Source organism: Sphaeramia orbicularis, chromosome 14, assembly GCF_902148855.1.
Source record: "Sphaeramia orbicularis chromosome 14, fSphaOr1.1, whole genome shotgun sequence".
Lineage (NCBI taxonomy): Eukaryota > Metazoa > Chordata > Actinopteri > Kurtiformes > Apogonidae > Sphaeramia > Sphaeramia orbicularis.
The window spans coordinates 55,281,260-55,297,930 of NC_043970.1; the positions used below are offsets into that span (position 1 = coordinate 55,281,260).

General features: G+C 43.6%; 1 protein-coding gene across 1 annotated transcript; it reads left to right on the plus strand.

The window, feature by feature from the left end:
• LOC115433235 (LIM domain-containing protein A-like) lies at window positions 1-16,671 on the plus strand. Its single transcript, XM_030154535.1, has 11 exons — window positions 1-5; window positions 4,390-4,615; window positions 5,853-6,968; window positions 7,023-8,118; window positions 9,735-9,763; window positions 13,231-13,392; window positions 14,894-14,960; window positions 15,196-15,300; window positions 15,606-15,876; window positions 16,039-16,404; window positions 16,512-16,671. Exons 2-10 carry the CDS (start codon window positions 4,425-4,427, stop codon window positions 16,368-16,370), a joined length of 3,369 nt encoding a protein of 1,122 aa, XP_030010395.1. The 5' UTR covers window positions 1-5; window positions 4,390-4,424; the 3' UTR covers window positions 16,371-16,404; window positions 16,512-16,671.

Here is a 16,671-nt window from a genome sequence, read left to right on the forward strand (position 1 = left end):
ACAGGGTGAGTACATGTTCTGCACTCACACACACAAGTGAATTACAACCGATTCTGAACTGTCATGGAATAGTACCGAGGTTTTACTACTTACATCTGTACATTTATCAAATTATTGTGTGTGTTTTGTGTATGTATTTGACATGTTTAACCTCCTGAGACCCAGGAAATGTCAGCGAAGCAAGGTAGTAATAGTTCTGGATTTTTCATTCTAGTTTAGTTTTATTTAGTTTGGACTTTTTTCCCCCTCTAATTCAGTTTGTTTTAATTCATTTTTAGAGCAGGTTTGGTGGTTTTTATTAGTTTTCATTGTTTTCTAAATCAGTGGTTTCCAACCTCTTTTGCCTCCTGACTCCATTGTAACATCACAAATTTCTGGCGACCCCAGACGTTCAAAATGGAGACTTTTTTTTTGTGTTAAAATCAGTTTGTTTTTGATCATGTAGTAGTTTTCTATACTATGTTGCAAATAAACATTAATTTTAGTCGACATTTAGTCTGTATAATGTCTATTATTGTGGACAGAGGCAGTAAATCCAGGTGTAGATTTCTGCACAAAGGGAGGGTTGGATTTTCCTCGGTCAGGATCTGTCCAGTCAGTCCAGCTGTGATTCACAAGGAGGACAGTTAAAGGTGGGCTCTGAGATGGCTTTCAGGAGCATTTTTTATTATATTCCTTAAAATCCCCTTCACACCCCGATTACCACTAATTAATTAAATGCTCTAACACAAAAATTTTAAAGTCACCTGTGGAACGGACAGGACTGAAAAACACCAGCCAATCATTTTGAGCGCCCACTGGAAATGATTGAACGGTGATATGTCAATCAAACTCAACTGTCATTCACCCCTCCCCCCTCTGCGCGTTCCCAGAGGCTGGAACACTTATACAGGAAGTGAAGCCAGAACCTGGTTCTGTTAGTTCTATTAGGATGGAAAGTTCACCAGAAATGGACCATTAGTCCCATCGGTCTGAACTGGGGCTGTTCTGGAAGAGTGGGGGGGTTAGAGGAGACCGAAGGAAGTATCCATGGATACACCTGCTGGAGCCTCAGGTGGGGCTGGAGCCGGGGGAGGAGCCTGAGGTGTACGGGAGCGAAGCAGGGGGCGGAGCCTCAGCCGGTGTCGGAGACAGTTCAGCCGGACCGGACCGGACCGTAGACGGCGTCGGAGCCCAACCCGGGTCCAGAGCAGAACCTCAGCTGGTGAAGCCTCGGGAACAAGCACTGGGCGTGTCACTACTCTGGAGGCGTGGCTTCAGAGGGACGTCTGAAGAAAGGGGGTTGGACTGTTGAACGGAGGATTTTCAAAACCGTTTTTCCAAGATCTCAGACCCACCTTTAATACTGAACAAACTAGAACTGAAACTATGAATTATGAAAGAGCTGCAGCATCTGAAACTGACCACAGTGAACATGTGACACAAACAGAACCACAGAGCTGCACTTTCACAACCACAGTTTGTCTGTTATGGATGGGATTGGCTCTGTCAACTCAACATATATATTTTTTTGTAATTTTCTCTTAATTTTCATCAATTACTAGACATTTCAGGCGACCCCATGTGGGGTCCCAACCCAAGGTTGAAAAACACTGTTCTAAATGCTTAGTTGTAGTTCAGTTGTAGTTCAGTTGTAGTTCAGTTGTAGTTCAGTTGTAGTTCAGTTGTAGTTTAGTTGTAGTTCAGTTGTAGTTCAGTTGTAGTTCAGTTGTAGTTCAGTTGTAGTTTAGTTGTAGTTCAGTTGTAGTTCAGTTGTAGTTCAGTTGTAGTTCAGTTGTAGTTTAGTTGTAGTTCAGTTGTAGTTCAGTTGTAGTTCAGTTGTAGTTCAGTTGTAGTTCAGTGGTCTCTTTTCTCTTCTTCTCTGTGCTCCTATTCAAATCAATCCCAGACAGGACTCTGCTGCTTTAGTCTCCATGTTTCCAGGTAGAGTGGGGACCAGAAGACGACTGGAAACCACAAGTGAACACAAGTGACGGAGCAAAAAGTGTCGTATGGAGACAGCACAGAAAACTGAGAGAGACAAAGAAATCCATTGAACATCAATCTGACATTGACAAAGACCAAAACCAAGGGAATTGGATCCAGAATTTGTATCTGTTTTAGTTAGTTTAGTAAATACACAATACAGTTTCAGTTAGTTCTGTTTTTTTCCTTTTAATTCTAGTTTTTATTTATTTCAGTTAACGAAAATGTTTTTACAATTCTATACTGACAGTCAATAGAAACTTTGAGGTGTAAATGTCTGCATATTTCTACTTGTAGGGGGGTGTAATTACTCCTTGTGTATTTCTTGCTGTCTTAGTGCTGGGGTAGTTCAGATAATGATCAGTTGTCATGTTGTCACTGTTCATTGCACATGGGTTGGTCTCTTTGCAAAAGTGGACCAAATACACACTGAGCAGTACTCAGTGGGTCTGTGCATAATTTGAGGATTGGTTTGGAAGGCCTATATAAAGGCCCAAAAAAGGACACCACTGTTAGTCCGGTGAACGGCATCATGCTACGTCTGTCACCTGAACAACGTCTGCGGGTTGGCACTGGGTATGGTGGAGGCCGCTTTGAGCTACGCTGTCTGTGAAAAGTGCTCTATAAATAAAATGTACTTAGTTACTTACTTACTTATTCACTGATATAGCCAGGCCTATGGATGGGCTGTTCCCAACCCACAATCAGAAACCTGGTTGAACGCCACAACTACCACAGGCTCTGTTGACCATAGACCAGGGAGAGAGAGAGGGACGACTGCCGACCAGGACCACTACTGTTGGGACTGTGTGTTTGGCAGGTGCCATTTTCTTTTAAGTTTTGTGTTTTGAAATTCTTCTTGAAACTTTAGATTTTTGTTTCTGTATGCCAATATCCCAAACAAATGATTCATATGAAAAAATTCCAGTTTAGGGTTTCAAAATAAAAATTATCTCGAAAAATATGGTCTCAAAGTTTTCATTGACTGTGGGTATAGTTTTCGTCTAGAGATGTAACGATATGAAAATTTCATATCACGGTTATTGTGACCAAAATTATCACCGTTATTATTATCACAGTATTGTTGAAACTGTGCTCAAAATGTTGAAAAAGCACTAATACACACACTGAAATAATTTAACCAAGTTGTATTTAAAAAAAAAAAAAAAAGATAAAATAAATACATAGAATAACAGTCCCACTGTCCCTTCTGTGTCAGAAACATTCCCATATTAACCCTTAGTGGTCTGAGTCTATTCTGTCTGTTTTTCAGTCCTTTTGATTTGGCCTTTATATACTATAGAAACAAATGTTTACTATACCCATGTTTGGATCTGTTTTTTCAGCACAACTTCATCGGTATCATCTATCTATTATTTTTTCACTTTAACCTACGATAAAAACATAAAAAGACAAAAAACACACACAAAAAAAAAACTGATTTGAAAAATGTATATAATTTATTACATAAATAACACACAGATGTTTAACGAACCTTTTCAAAGACTTTAAAAGTGAATATTGGTTCCAAATATTAGGTATAGAAAATTAAAACTATAATAAATTAAACTATACTCAAATATTTGACATAAAAGCAGATCTTTACAGGCATTTTTTCCCCCAAAAGTGCGGTAATCAAACACAGTTATCATGAGAATTAGAATTTAAATGGTAATACTAACCGTCTGTGATTTTACCACCATTTATTGTTATACCGGTAATCGTTACATCCTTATTTTCGTCATTTCATTATTTTCCGTTAACGATAATAACCTTGCAGCAAAGTACCAGCTTTTTTTGTTTTTTTATTAAATCAGTGCCTATATTGGAAACCATCATGATGCAACAGTTTGTTCAGATGAATTTTTTAACATTCTTATGGAATGTCCTTTGTGGTGGACAGTTTCTTTTTTTTTTTTTTTTTGTATAAAGTTATGAAACTCTTCTCCACAAATGTGGACAGAAAACCCAGAGCTGGGTCTGAGGAGGTGAAATCATACTTACGTCAAATTTGGAACAGATCTAAGGCTCATGCTTTTGTTTGATAAAGCTGTTGTTCCAAGTCTGTTAGCAATTGTCGACTTTTTTGTGTTGTTAATTTAACACATAACAGTTCTGTTCTCCCATCAATAAAGAACAAACATAGGCTCATTACATAACATACAAGACTACAGTGGAGTGTTCAAATGGTTTTACACAGCACCGTATTTTCTTTTCTTTTTTTTATTATATATAACATAATAATATGTATATAAAATACATATAAAACATATAAATATATATTAAAAAAAGCACTGTATTTTTCATATTTGAAGTTATCGTGTATATGTTGTAATTTGAAGAAAATGTTGGTCAAATATCAGAAAACCAGTCTGTCAGAGAACTGAAATATTTTTCAAAGAAGTGAAATATTTTTTGGAACAGGAAACTACTTTCCTGTCGTCTGCAGACGTCTGGGGATGGAGACACACGTTAAAGCTTCACGTCGTCATCAGGAGGTCAAATCCAACAAAGATCATCAATCTGAAATGTGCGACGACCAAAAGGACAAACACGGAAAGTCTGAGCCACTAAAGCGTCATGGCGGCCGTTATCATTACCAGAGTCCCAAAGCAACACGCCGACATTCAGAGGACGACGACAGTCTGGAGTGAGTCCAGCAGCTTTTCATCTGCTACACTGCAAAAAAAAAAAAACACATCCTGTTATTTTAACAGAAAAACTGGCAGCTGTGTTTACCTGAACAATACTGTAAAAAACACATCCAACTGTAAACATATTTACAGTTTAAACCTGTAGATTTAACAGTTTAAACATGTAGATTGAACAGTTTAAACCTGTAGATTTAACAGTTTAAACCTGTAGATTTAACAGTTTAAACCTGTAGATTTAACAGTTTAAACACGTAGATTTAACAGTTTAAACCTGTAGATTTAACAGTTTAAACATGTAGATTGAACAGTTTAAACACGTAGATTTAACAGTTTAAACCTGTAGATTTAACAGTTTAAACCTGTAGATTTAACAGTTTAAACCTGTAGATTTAACAGTTTAAACACGTAGATTGAACAGTTTAAACACGTAGATTTAACAGTTTAAACACGTAGATTTAACAGTTTAAACCTGTAGATTTAACAGTTTAAACCTGTAGATTTAACAGTTTAAACATGTAGATTTAACAGTTTAAACCTGTAGATTTAACAGTTTAAACCTGTAGATTTAACAGTTTAAACCTGTAGATTTAACAGTGGATTTAAATGGTAAATGTTCTGCACTTCTTTAGCTCATTTTCTCCTCCTTCATGGTGTCCACAGCTCTTTCCAAATCCACCAGGTCCAACTGGGACCAGTTTAGGGTTCAGTGTCTTCCATGGACACTTGGACATATGGACAGTCAGAGCCAGGATTGGAACCACCAACCCTTTGGTTATTGGACGAGCCGCTCTACCAACTCTACCAACCCATTCATTTACACATTTAAAATACTATATTGTTAAATGTTCACTTTTTAAAATAATTTTTATTATAAAAAAGCAAATACGCTGTTATTTCAACATTATGGTCTTTGCAGTTTAAACGTCACCACATTGTTTTTTACAGTTTTATTTTCTAAAAACAATAGAAATCCATCATTTCTACATACTAATCTGCTTTTGTTCACATACTCGTCCTGTTAAAACTACAGCTGTATTTGATTTAATCGTTAACACAAAAATCTTTTCAAATAAACAACTTTGTATTGTATTGTCACTGACAGTTTTTTATGTTGCAATTTTACAACTTTTTGGTGTTAATTCTACAGTCATTTTTTACAGTGTATTTAATGAATATGGACTGGTTTCATCTTTGTCTGAGCTGTTTTTTTTCTTACTTTTTGATTTGGAATAGGAGCCATTCAACCACTGAGGACAGTGTTTTTAATGATCATCACCATCACCGTGACAATCACCATCACCACAAACATCCACATCAGCACCAAAATGAGCAGAATCATCGTTGTCAGTCTTGCTTTTACCGAGGCAAACCAAACCATCTTTCAAAGACTTCCTTGAGTTCTTCCGTGGGTTCATCCTCCACCTCTTCTTCTTTTTCTTCTTCTTCTTCGTCATTTTCATCCACATCCTCCTCCTCCTCTCCTTCCTCTTCAGTATCGTCGTCTTCCTCCAGCCTTTCCTCTGAGCCCAGCGCCGATGCTTCTCCGCTGTGGAAGTCCCAGCATTCTCAGTCCTGTACAGATGTTTCTCGAAGACACGGGTTCATTGAAGACGACAACGACGACACCGTCCCGCTGATCGGTAAAGGAGGATGCCTCAACAGACCGTCCGCCAAACACAACCACGAACAGCTGAAACCCTCTGACAACAGCCCAACCGAAGGCACTCTGAAGACAAACAGAAGCACGGGAAAAGACGGAAGTGTCCGCAAAGCGAAGTCCATGGAGTCCCTGAGTCGACCGAAGGAAAAAGACCGACATGGAAACAAGGACGAAAACCAAGAAGAACGAAGAAAAAGTGACGCCAGAAAGAATTTAATGGAAGAAAAAATGAAATTCTCCGCCTTCCTTAATGAGATCACGCGACAGGTTCTGAGTCCGTTGAGACTCAATACTCTGGGTGTGACGGACGCTCGAAGACCGCCAAGTCCGGGACAGGCCTCGGTAAGGTCCAAGAGGACGGAGGACGACGCTGGGAGACGCAGACAGTCCAGCAGGACCGACTCCATCAGCTCCAGCAAACACTCACAGAGAACCGCACGCTCCATGGACCCGCCCACCGCCAAATCTGTCAATCGTCAGAAGAGTCACCGATCGGCAGATTCGCCGCATCGGACACGAGACGCCTGCGCCGACGTCAGCTGTTCGAAAAGACGCCACTCATGGTCTCAGACTCATCGACATCGCTCCCACTCACCTACCGATAAGCAACACCATCATGGTCATCATCGTCACCAGGGAGACCAGCACAGACCATTTGATCAGCACAGGGACCACCATAACACCAGTCATCATCCCCACCGTCACCATGGAGACCACCACAGGGACCACCGTAACACCGGTCGTCATCACCACTGTCACCTCTCCAGCTTTCATCATGGGAAACAACAGAGCCCATCTTGTTACCAAAGCAACCACCACAAAAGGATGCATCACCAAAGAAACCACTGTGACCATCGTCTCCATGGAGACCACCTTGATACTGGCTCTGATCCCACAGACTGCTCTGAGCACCGCAGGACTCCTCCACATCACTACCACAGCCATCAGCACCCAATGCACCAGCACCATGGAGATTGCCACGGCAACACTTATCACATGACAACCCGCTGCCATCAGCATCCAGACCATCACAACCCATCCCACGACGACCGTCCCATGACACCGCGTCACCTCAAACAACACACGGCCGCCGCCGCCGGAGAACACTGTACAAAAAACCACCGGCACTCTGACCATGAAAACCACCACCATCTGACGCATCACCATGGAGACCACCAGAGAGATGGCCATCATCATCACCATAGAGACCATCACAGTGAGCCCTGTCATCACCATGGAGACCATCAGATTGACTCCCATTCCCATCACCATGGAGACCACCACAGTGAGCCCCGTCATCACCATGGAGACCATCAGATTGACTCCCATTCCCATCACCATGGAGACCACCACAGTGAGCCCCGTCATCACCATGGAGACCACCACAGTGAACCCCGTCATCACCGTGGAGACCATCAGATTGACTCCAATTCCCATCACCATGGAGACCACCACAGTGAGTCCCGTCATCACCATGGAGACCACCACAGTGAGCACTGTCATCACCATGGAGACCACCACAGTGAGCACTGTCGTCACCATGGAGACCATCAGATTGATTCCCATTCCCATCACCATGGAGACCACCGCAGTGACATCCATTCCCATCACCATGGAGACCACCACACTGGCTCTCAGCGACACTGTGAAGATCTCCATAGTATCCAGAGCCTTCAAGTCCACTTGGAACCATCCGTAAGTCCTGGTCCTGACCACACTGACCGTCATGTCCAGAATGTGTCCTTAGAGAAGACCTTGGACTACGTCTCATCCAGAAACTCCAGCAGCTCCTCCAGTCACCACCAGGAAGACCTGACCTTCACAAGCTCAGTACAGAAGGTACGACACCAGCCTGAAACTGACCACAGCACAGCTAACCCTAACCCTGAAACTGACCACAGCACAGCTAACCCTAACCCTGAAACTGACCACAGCACAGCTAACCCTAACCCTGAAACTGACCACAGCACAGCTAACCCTAACCCTGAAACTGACCGCAGCACAGCTAACCCTAACCCTGAAACTGACCGCAGCACAGCATGTTCACCCACAGGTGACCCATACGTCAACAATATCAGTATTTAAATGACTGATCATCAGTTTATGGAATAATGTTCCACACACTGGTTTTCCAGATGCTTTGGAGACACTTGGCATGTTATTGTGGACAATAGATTAGATCAGACTAGACTAGACTAGGTTAGACTAGATTAGATTAGACTAGACTAGATTAGATCAGACTAGACTACACTAGACTAGACTAGATTAGACCAAATTAGATTAGACTAGATTAATTTATCAAGGATCAGATAGTCCCAAACCTCATCTCACTTAAAAAAAAAAAAAAAAAAAAAAAAAAAAAAATCACCTGATTTTTTTAAATGAAAAATCCTACTGTTCAGACTTTTCAAAATTTTAGCCCTCCGAAAAGGCTGGACGGACAGCACACAGTGTTACAACTCGTGTTTATCCTTTTCTTGCTTAATTCATTTTTGTTCTTCACAGGATTTATCACAGGTCATAAACCTTTGAATAAAAACAGACACACAGAAATTCATAATTACAATGCACTCTTCACACATAAAACACAACAACAAGCAAACAAAGTCATCTCTCACATGACAACCAGACTTAAAAGACAAACACATTAGACTAATAACTACAGTGACTGTATTACCCTGGAAACTACATTACCCAGAAGGCTTAGTGTCCTTGGAGCATGCGCAAAGCACATCCCAGCGCCACCGTAGCCCTTTTTATGAATGGGAGCCCATGGGCTAATAACTACACATGCCGACCACAACGTAAACAAAGCCAAAATGCGCCGCAGCGCGACATTGTTACAGATTACGAATTAAACGTTGTCGCTTACTACGGCGTTTACAATGGCAGTCGCCAGAATCATTAACTTAAAGAATATTCAAGGCAACGTAAGATACAGTTAGCATTGATAATTAGCACTCACGCCACAGCCGAACTTCCGCATTCCCGCAACTCAGTTAAACAACACAAACATCCTTCCACTGCAAAGTAACGCTAACTTAGCATGACAAATGATAACATACACAAGCATCTATTAATGATTAAACACCGTTAGCAGTCTACATTAGCTGACAGCGTTTGTTACATACCAGTGGGCTGTGTGCTTCTGCCGATGGTGAACAGATCAATGAATGGATTGATTAGGATGGGCCACAGCCGCCATATATAACCTCAGGCAACCCCGCCTGCTCATAAATATAAATTGCCAGACTTATTAAACCATAATATAAACATTACTATTATTAACAAAATTAGACAAAAATATGTAAACATATGAAGAAATTTAAAGAAACCAAACAATTACAATTTTCAACAGTGAAGTTATTTAAACCCATTTACTCAGTCTGAACAGCTTTGTCGTTTCACCCAGAAGTCTTAACACCTACATTTAAATATTTGTGTTTTTTCTACAGGAAACAGGACATGAGCTGGGACAAATAATGTAAGTGACGTAAAAACGTGAATGTGACTCAATGATGTGAATGTGACATATCAATGTGAGTGTGATGTAATAACATACGTGATGTAATAACATGATGTAATAACTGTGATGTAAATTGTATTCTACACCTGGCAGTGCAACCTGGACACATTATCAGTGAAGGCCCTGGCATCATTGGGTGTTTGGGGTCATATCTTCAGACACCCTCTTCCAGGTGCCCCAGCTGAGGGTTAGGGTTAGGGATCAGTCCTTAACCTGTGTCCAGGTAGCTAACTGCACCACTTGTCACCCATCTTCATCCAGAGCCAACGGGAGCCTTTTCAGCAGCTTCCAACATGTTCTTGGTGGGTTGTTGTCTCTGCTGCCCACAGATTCCACAGAGCCCCAAGACCCGGTGTAATGATGGCCCTGCGAAGCCCCTGTAACCCACTTCAACAGGCTCACAACGGGCCTTCCACCCCTGCCTTCGACACTCTGCTATTAAAGGTGTATATGTGGCTCTCTTTCTCTTGCGCCTCTTCCATTCTGTCTTCCCAGGGGACAGTTAGTTCCAGCAACACCTCTTACTTGGTTGTCTCAGACATCAGGACCATGTCAGGCCTGAGCATGGGTGATATAATTGTGTCTGGGAACTTCAGCTGTCTTCCGAAGTCAGCCAGGAAGTGCCAGTCATTTGCTGTTGAGTGAAGTCCTCCCTGGGCCTTTGGACCAGGTTGAGGCTTCTCTCCAGCATGAACAACAGAGATGGAGCACCTGGTAGGATGTTGTGACTTGCTGGAGCTGATGCCAGTACAGATGGCAACTTCTACTGCCCCCAGGACTTGGTCATGGTGCCACCAGTACCCCCCCTCTCCCAGGGTCTTAGAATAATGACTCAAGATGTGCTCCTTAGACCCCTTCTTCTGGCACAGTTGACCGGCAGGTAAGTCCACCAGGCCCCAGGTGAACAGATTGGAAGTGTTTGTCTTTAGGCCACCACTCCAAACACCTGGTGAAGAACTGCTTCTTCCAACTTCACAACATCTCCAAACTCAGGTCTATGGTGTCCATAAATGGGCTTGAGATGACCATCCACGCATTTGTGTCTTCTTAGACTACTGGAACAGCCTGTTCACAGGTTTAAACAGAAGGAGCTGGCCCATCTACAGTTTATCCAGAACTCTGCTGAAGGCTTCCGACCTGCACAAACAGGAGAGCCCACATCACTCCCATTCTTAAATCACTCCACTGGCTCCATATTTTATATCGCTTTCATTTTAAAATTCTGGTGTTAACTTTACAGGCTCTACATGGCCAGGGCCCTGCATACACTACTGCCCTGATTCAGCCCTACAGCTGGGCTCGTAGCCTGAGGTCTTCAGAACAGAACCTGCTGATGGTTCCACACACCTGCTGACGGTTCCACACACCCGCTGACGGTTCCACACACCTGCTGACGGTTCCACACACCCGCTGACGGTTCCACACTCCTGTTTCAGCACACGGGCTGACAGGTCCTTTAAAGCTGTAGCTCCACATCTGTGGAATGACCTGCCTCTACACTTACGGTCCATGGACTCTGTAGAGAGTTTTAAAAAACACCTCAAAACCCTCCTGTTCAAACAGGCTTTTTAGTCTCCCAGCTGACTCAGGGCTGCTACAAACTGACTGCACTTTATATATTTATTATATTTGAATTGTATTTGAATTGTATTTTATTGTGTTTTAATGGTATTTTAACCCTTTCATGCATAGTGGTCACTACAGTGGACAGTTATTCAAAAGCTGTTCTCCTGTATATTTATGGGTTTTGACGTTTTAGTTTCCAACACAGTGGGACGCTTGTACATGATCCCATACACTGTCACCTATTGGCCAGTCATGGGAAGTGCTTTTTTTTTTTTTTTTTTTACTCATAACCAAGATGGGTGACAGGAAGTCAGAAATGCTGAACATCCCGGGAATATCTTGTAAATCCTTCCATATCAGGACACCCCTGTAGGTAGAAAAAATATGCTTGCATCAAGTAACATCTATGGATTAATATCAGTGTTAAAAATTCCAGATATTTATTTTATATTGGAAGAAATTTGCAATTAATCATGTCCAGTAAATTGACGCCATGCATCACTGGCTGTATTTCAATTGCAATTCATACCATTAGTGAAACTTTACTGTTCTTGTTAAATTGATTGATCTGCAGTAACATGTTTTAGTGCAAATCAATTGCTAATTGTTCTTAGAGTGTAATTAACAGTTGTTTTTTTTGTTGTTGTTTTTTTTTTTGCATAATATCTCCATTAAGTGAGTAACAACTAGTATTAGAATACGTTGAAATGTGAGAAATCATCAGATTAGGAGCATTAAAAATGTTTAATTGCATAGTCTTCCCACAGTAGATCATTTTCTGTGGTTGTTAAATACACATTTCTTTGCTTCAAAAGTTAAAAGTATGGTGGACATTTTGTAACACCATGAAAAATAGGTTCATGAATAAAATATTAAAAATGCATTTGCATTGTTTTTATACGCCTAAAGAGGAATAAAAACACTCCGGAAAAAAGTCTCAACTAAGGTTTTCATAATTCATGCATGAAAGGGTTAATTATATTTTTATTTGTACTGTGTATTTGTACTTTGCACTGTAACGCACTTTGTGACTCTGTCTGTGAAAAGTGCTCTATAAATAAAATGTACTTCCTTACTTGGGAGGACATCATAGACTGACTGGACCAGGAACTTGAAGCAGCGCCGTTCCCAACAGGATGTTAGACCACAGCCTTATGTCAGCTCGGTGGACCGCTTCCTGGGCACACCATTTCATACCCGTTCTGATTTCCACACCCAACAAACAGACCTTGGTGTCAGTTGAGTCTCGGTAGACCAGAACTTCTTTGGCTCTAGTCACCTTGAACTCCTCCGCTTGACTCCTCGATGGGAGCTGCAGCTTGATGTTACATCCATAAAGGGCGACTGCTGCTGAGACTTCGTGGCAGGCCCACCTACCTGCACAGGAAATGGTTTATCTTCTTTTTGAAGCGCTCCACGGTGCTAATTGGGACTTCATAGACCAGAAGAGGCCAGAGCAGTTGGGGCAGGGTTCCATGTTGGTAAATCCAGGCCTTGAATTTCCCAGGAAGTCCTGACCTATCCACGGCAGAAAACAAGAGCTGAGGTCATCACTGGTCGACCGGGCAGATGTGATGTCCTTCAGGTCACAGGTAAAGAGCTTCCCTAAACGCTTAATTGGCTTCTCAGACACAGTTGGAAGCTTTGCAACCCCCCGAGAGAATTGTTAGGGAACCCTTTCTGAGGACAACAGACCTGGATTTGGCAGGGTTAGGGTTAGGGTTCGCCTGGATTTGGCAGGCGCGAAGCTCACTCTGGCCCTTCTTGTAACAATGTGAATGTGATGTAGTAATGTGAGTGATGGAACAATGTGAGTGTGTTGTAATAGTTGTAGTGTTTTTGGGTTTTTTGCATCGTAGGATTCTTCAGGAGCAGAATGAAGGTCTGCAGCAGACGATCCTGAAAACAGCCGAGAGGATGGAGAGTTTAGGAGAAGAATTCATGAGCAGCCAACGGCTTTTAGAGGAGGAGCTTCAGCAGACCCGCACAGAGCTCAGCAACCTCACCCACAGCTTCAAAAAGTAAAGAACCACACTTTGCACCCTAACCCTAACCCACAGAATGGTCCAGTTCACACAGACTAACCCGAACCCAAACACACACTAGTGTCATTTATGAAACAGACACTGAACAAAAATACAAACAACACTTTGGTTTTTTTCTCCCATTTTTCATGAGTTGAACTCAAAGGTGTCAGACTTTTTCTCATGTTCACAAAAGGCCTTTTTCTGTCAAATATTGTTGATGCATCTGTCTAAATCTGTGTTAGTTGGACACTTGTCCTTTGTCCAGATCATCCATCCACCTCACAGCTGGGGCAGATCCAGGTGCTGATTGAACAGCAGGACTATTGGACAGGTGGGCCTTAGGGTGGACACTATAAAAGGACAGGACTATTGGACAGGTGGGCCTTAGGGTGGACACTATAAAAGGACAGGACTATTGGACAGGTGGGCCTTAGGGTGGACACTATAAAAGGACAGGACTATTGGACAGGTGGGCCTTAGGGTGGACACTATAAAAGGACAGGACTATTGGACAGGTGGGCCTTAGGGTGGACACTATAAAAGGACAGCACTATTGGACAGGTGGGCCTTAGGGTGGACACTATAAAAGGACAGGACTATTGGACAGGTGGGCCTTAGGGTGGACACTATAAAAGGACAGGACTATTGGACAGGTGGGCCTTAGGGTGGACACTATAAAAGGACAGGACTATTGGACAGGTGGGCCTTAGGGTGGACACTATAACATGGACAGTTTGATCACTGCACAATGACACCAATGTCACAAGTTTTGCAGGAGCATGCAGTGGTCATGTGACTGCAGGAATGTCCACCACAGCTGTTGGACGTCCACTGAATGTTCATGTCTCTACCGTAAGCCGTCTCCAAAGGCGTTTCAGAGAATTTGGTAGTCTGTCCAATCAGCCTCACAACCACAGACCACATGGAACCGAATGGAAGCACACCAGCCCAGGACCTCCACATCCAGCATCTGCACCTCCAGGACCATCTTAGACCGTCCACCTGGACAGACCGTCCACCTGGACAGACCGTCCACCTGGACAGACCGCCCACCTGGACAGACCGCCCACCTGGACAGACCATCCACCTGGACAGACCGCCCACCTGGACAGACTGCCCACCTGGACAGACCATCCACCTGGACAGACCGCCCACCTGGACAGACCGCCCACCTGGACAGACCATCCACCTGGACAGACCGCCCACCTGGACAGACCGCCCACCTGGACAGACCATCCACCTGTCTAATAGTCCTGTCCTTTTCTAGTGTCCACATTTCCACCGATTTGTGAACAGTATTAGACACAAACAGTGAAAAAGTTTGAGATCTGAGTTCAACTCATGAAAAATGTGGAAAAAAAAAACAAAAAAAGAGTGTCATTTCTATTTTGTTGAGTGTATTTGATATTTTGGCTTAAATTACCAGAGACAGTCTTGTTTTGGAAATTATACTGCTAATTCCATATTTCAGTGATGAACTTGTCCCTTTCTGTAGATTACATGAGAACTGCTCGTCCAGTCAACAGACGAATAATCTGCTGGAGGAAAAGCTTCAGTTAATGGTAAGATTCCTCTTTTCAGATTTTAAAATTTAACCCTAACCCACAAGTACAGTCACTAAAGTGAAGTACAGTCACTAAAGTGAAGTACAGTCACTAAAGTGAAGTACAGTCATTCAAACCCAAATGCAGTGATGTGTCCAGTGGGTTCCTTCAGGTTCTGTCTGCTCTGTTGTGTTGGTTTTGTGTCTAACCCTAACCATGTTCCTAACTCTAACGCTTGGGTTTTTTGTGTAAGACTCAGAGTATCGAAGGTGAACGTCAAAGACTCAACCAGCGAATCACAGCTTTAACAGAACAGCTGACTGAAGCCACCTTCACCAACAGTGTGGAGGCCTTGAATGTAAGTGACCCTAACCCTTGTGTCAGATTCCTGTATTTAGCCTGTGGTGGACACACTCATGACCTCACACACACTCATGACCTCACACACACTCATGACCTCACACACTCATGACCTCACACACACTCATGACCTCACACACTCATGACCTCACACACACTCATGACCTCACACACTCATGACCTCACACACACTCATGACCTCACACACTCATGACCTCACACACTCATGACCTCACACACACTCATGACCTCACACACTCATGACCTCACACACTCATGACCTCACACACCTGTTGGTTCCAGGTGATATCGATGCTGCACACACCTGGTCATGATGTCATCAGTCAGGTGGTCCTGCCCATCACCCCCCCACCTGCCCAGTTCATGGACGGTCAAAGCTATGGGAAGGACAACGGCCCTGGGCAGGAACAGTGTCTGGGGGCGGTCCCAGAAGAAGAGGAATCTGATTGGTCAGAGATGGGAGAAGACACGCCCACATTTACACTTCGAGGGTCAAACCGAGGTCCAGCGTGGAGACCCCTGGAGATGGACACAGACAGAGGCAGCGAGACAGGTGAGGACACCATCAGACCATACCCCCCCAAACCCCTCCCACCTGTGACCTCCGTCATCTGTCTGACTCCAAGGGGAACACAGTGACTGGACCCCCACCCCACCCCCACCCCCCGCCAAACCCCTCCCACCTGTGACCTCCATCATCTGTCTGACTCCACAGGAGAACACAGTGACTGGACCCCCCCCTGCCCCCCCCCACTGGGGTCAGCCCTGCTCTTGCGATCAGCCAGTCTGGAGGAAATCCCCCTGGGACGACGCCCCCCCACGCAAAGGGATGTCACCATGATGGACATGATGGAGCTCCGCCTCCCAGGATGTGGACACGCCCACAGTTCAGGCAGTGACTTTACGTGTCACTGGAGAACGACGCAGGTGTCAGAGGGTCAAAGGTCAGAGGGCACTGAGGTCAAAGGTCAGGGGTGTGTGGGGGGGTGCGGTTGGAGAGGAAGCATTCCTGATGAGGTGTTAAACGGAGAACGAACACAGCTCTGACAGAACCAGACCAGAACCACAGCGACTCAGTCCAGACCAGAACCACAGCGACCCAGTCCAGACCAGAACCACAGCGACTCAGTCCAGACCAGAACCACAGCGACCCAGTCCAGACCAGAACCACAGCGACCCAGTCCAGACCAGAACCATCAGAGTCATGAATGTGGGATTTGAGGAAACTTCAGCTGCGTTATGTTCATTTAACACAAACACCTGAATACTGTACTCAAGTACTGTACTGTACTCAAGTACTATACTCAAGTACTGTACTCAAGTACTGCACTGAAGTATTGTACTCTAC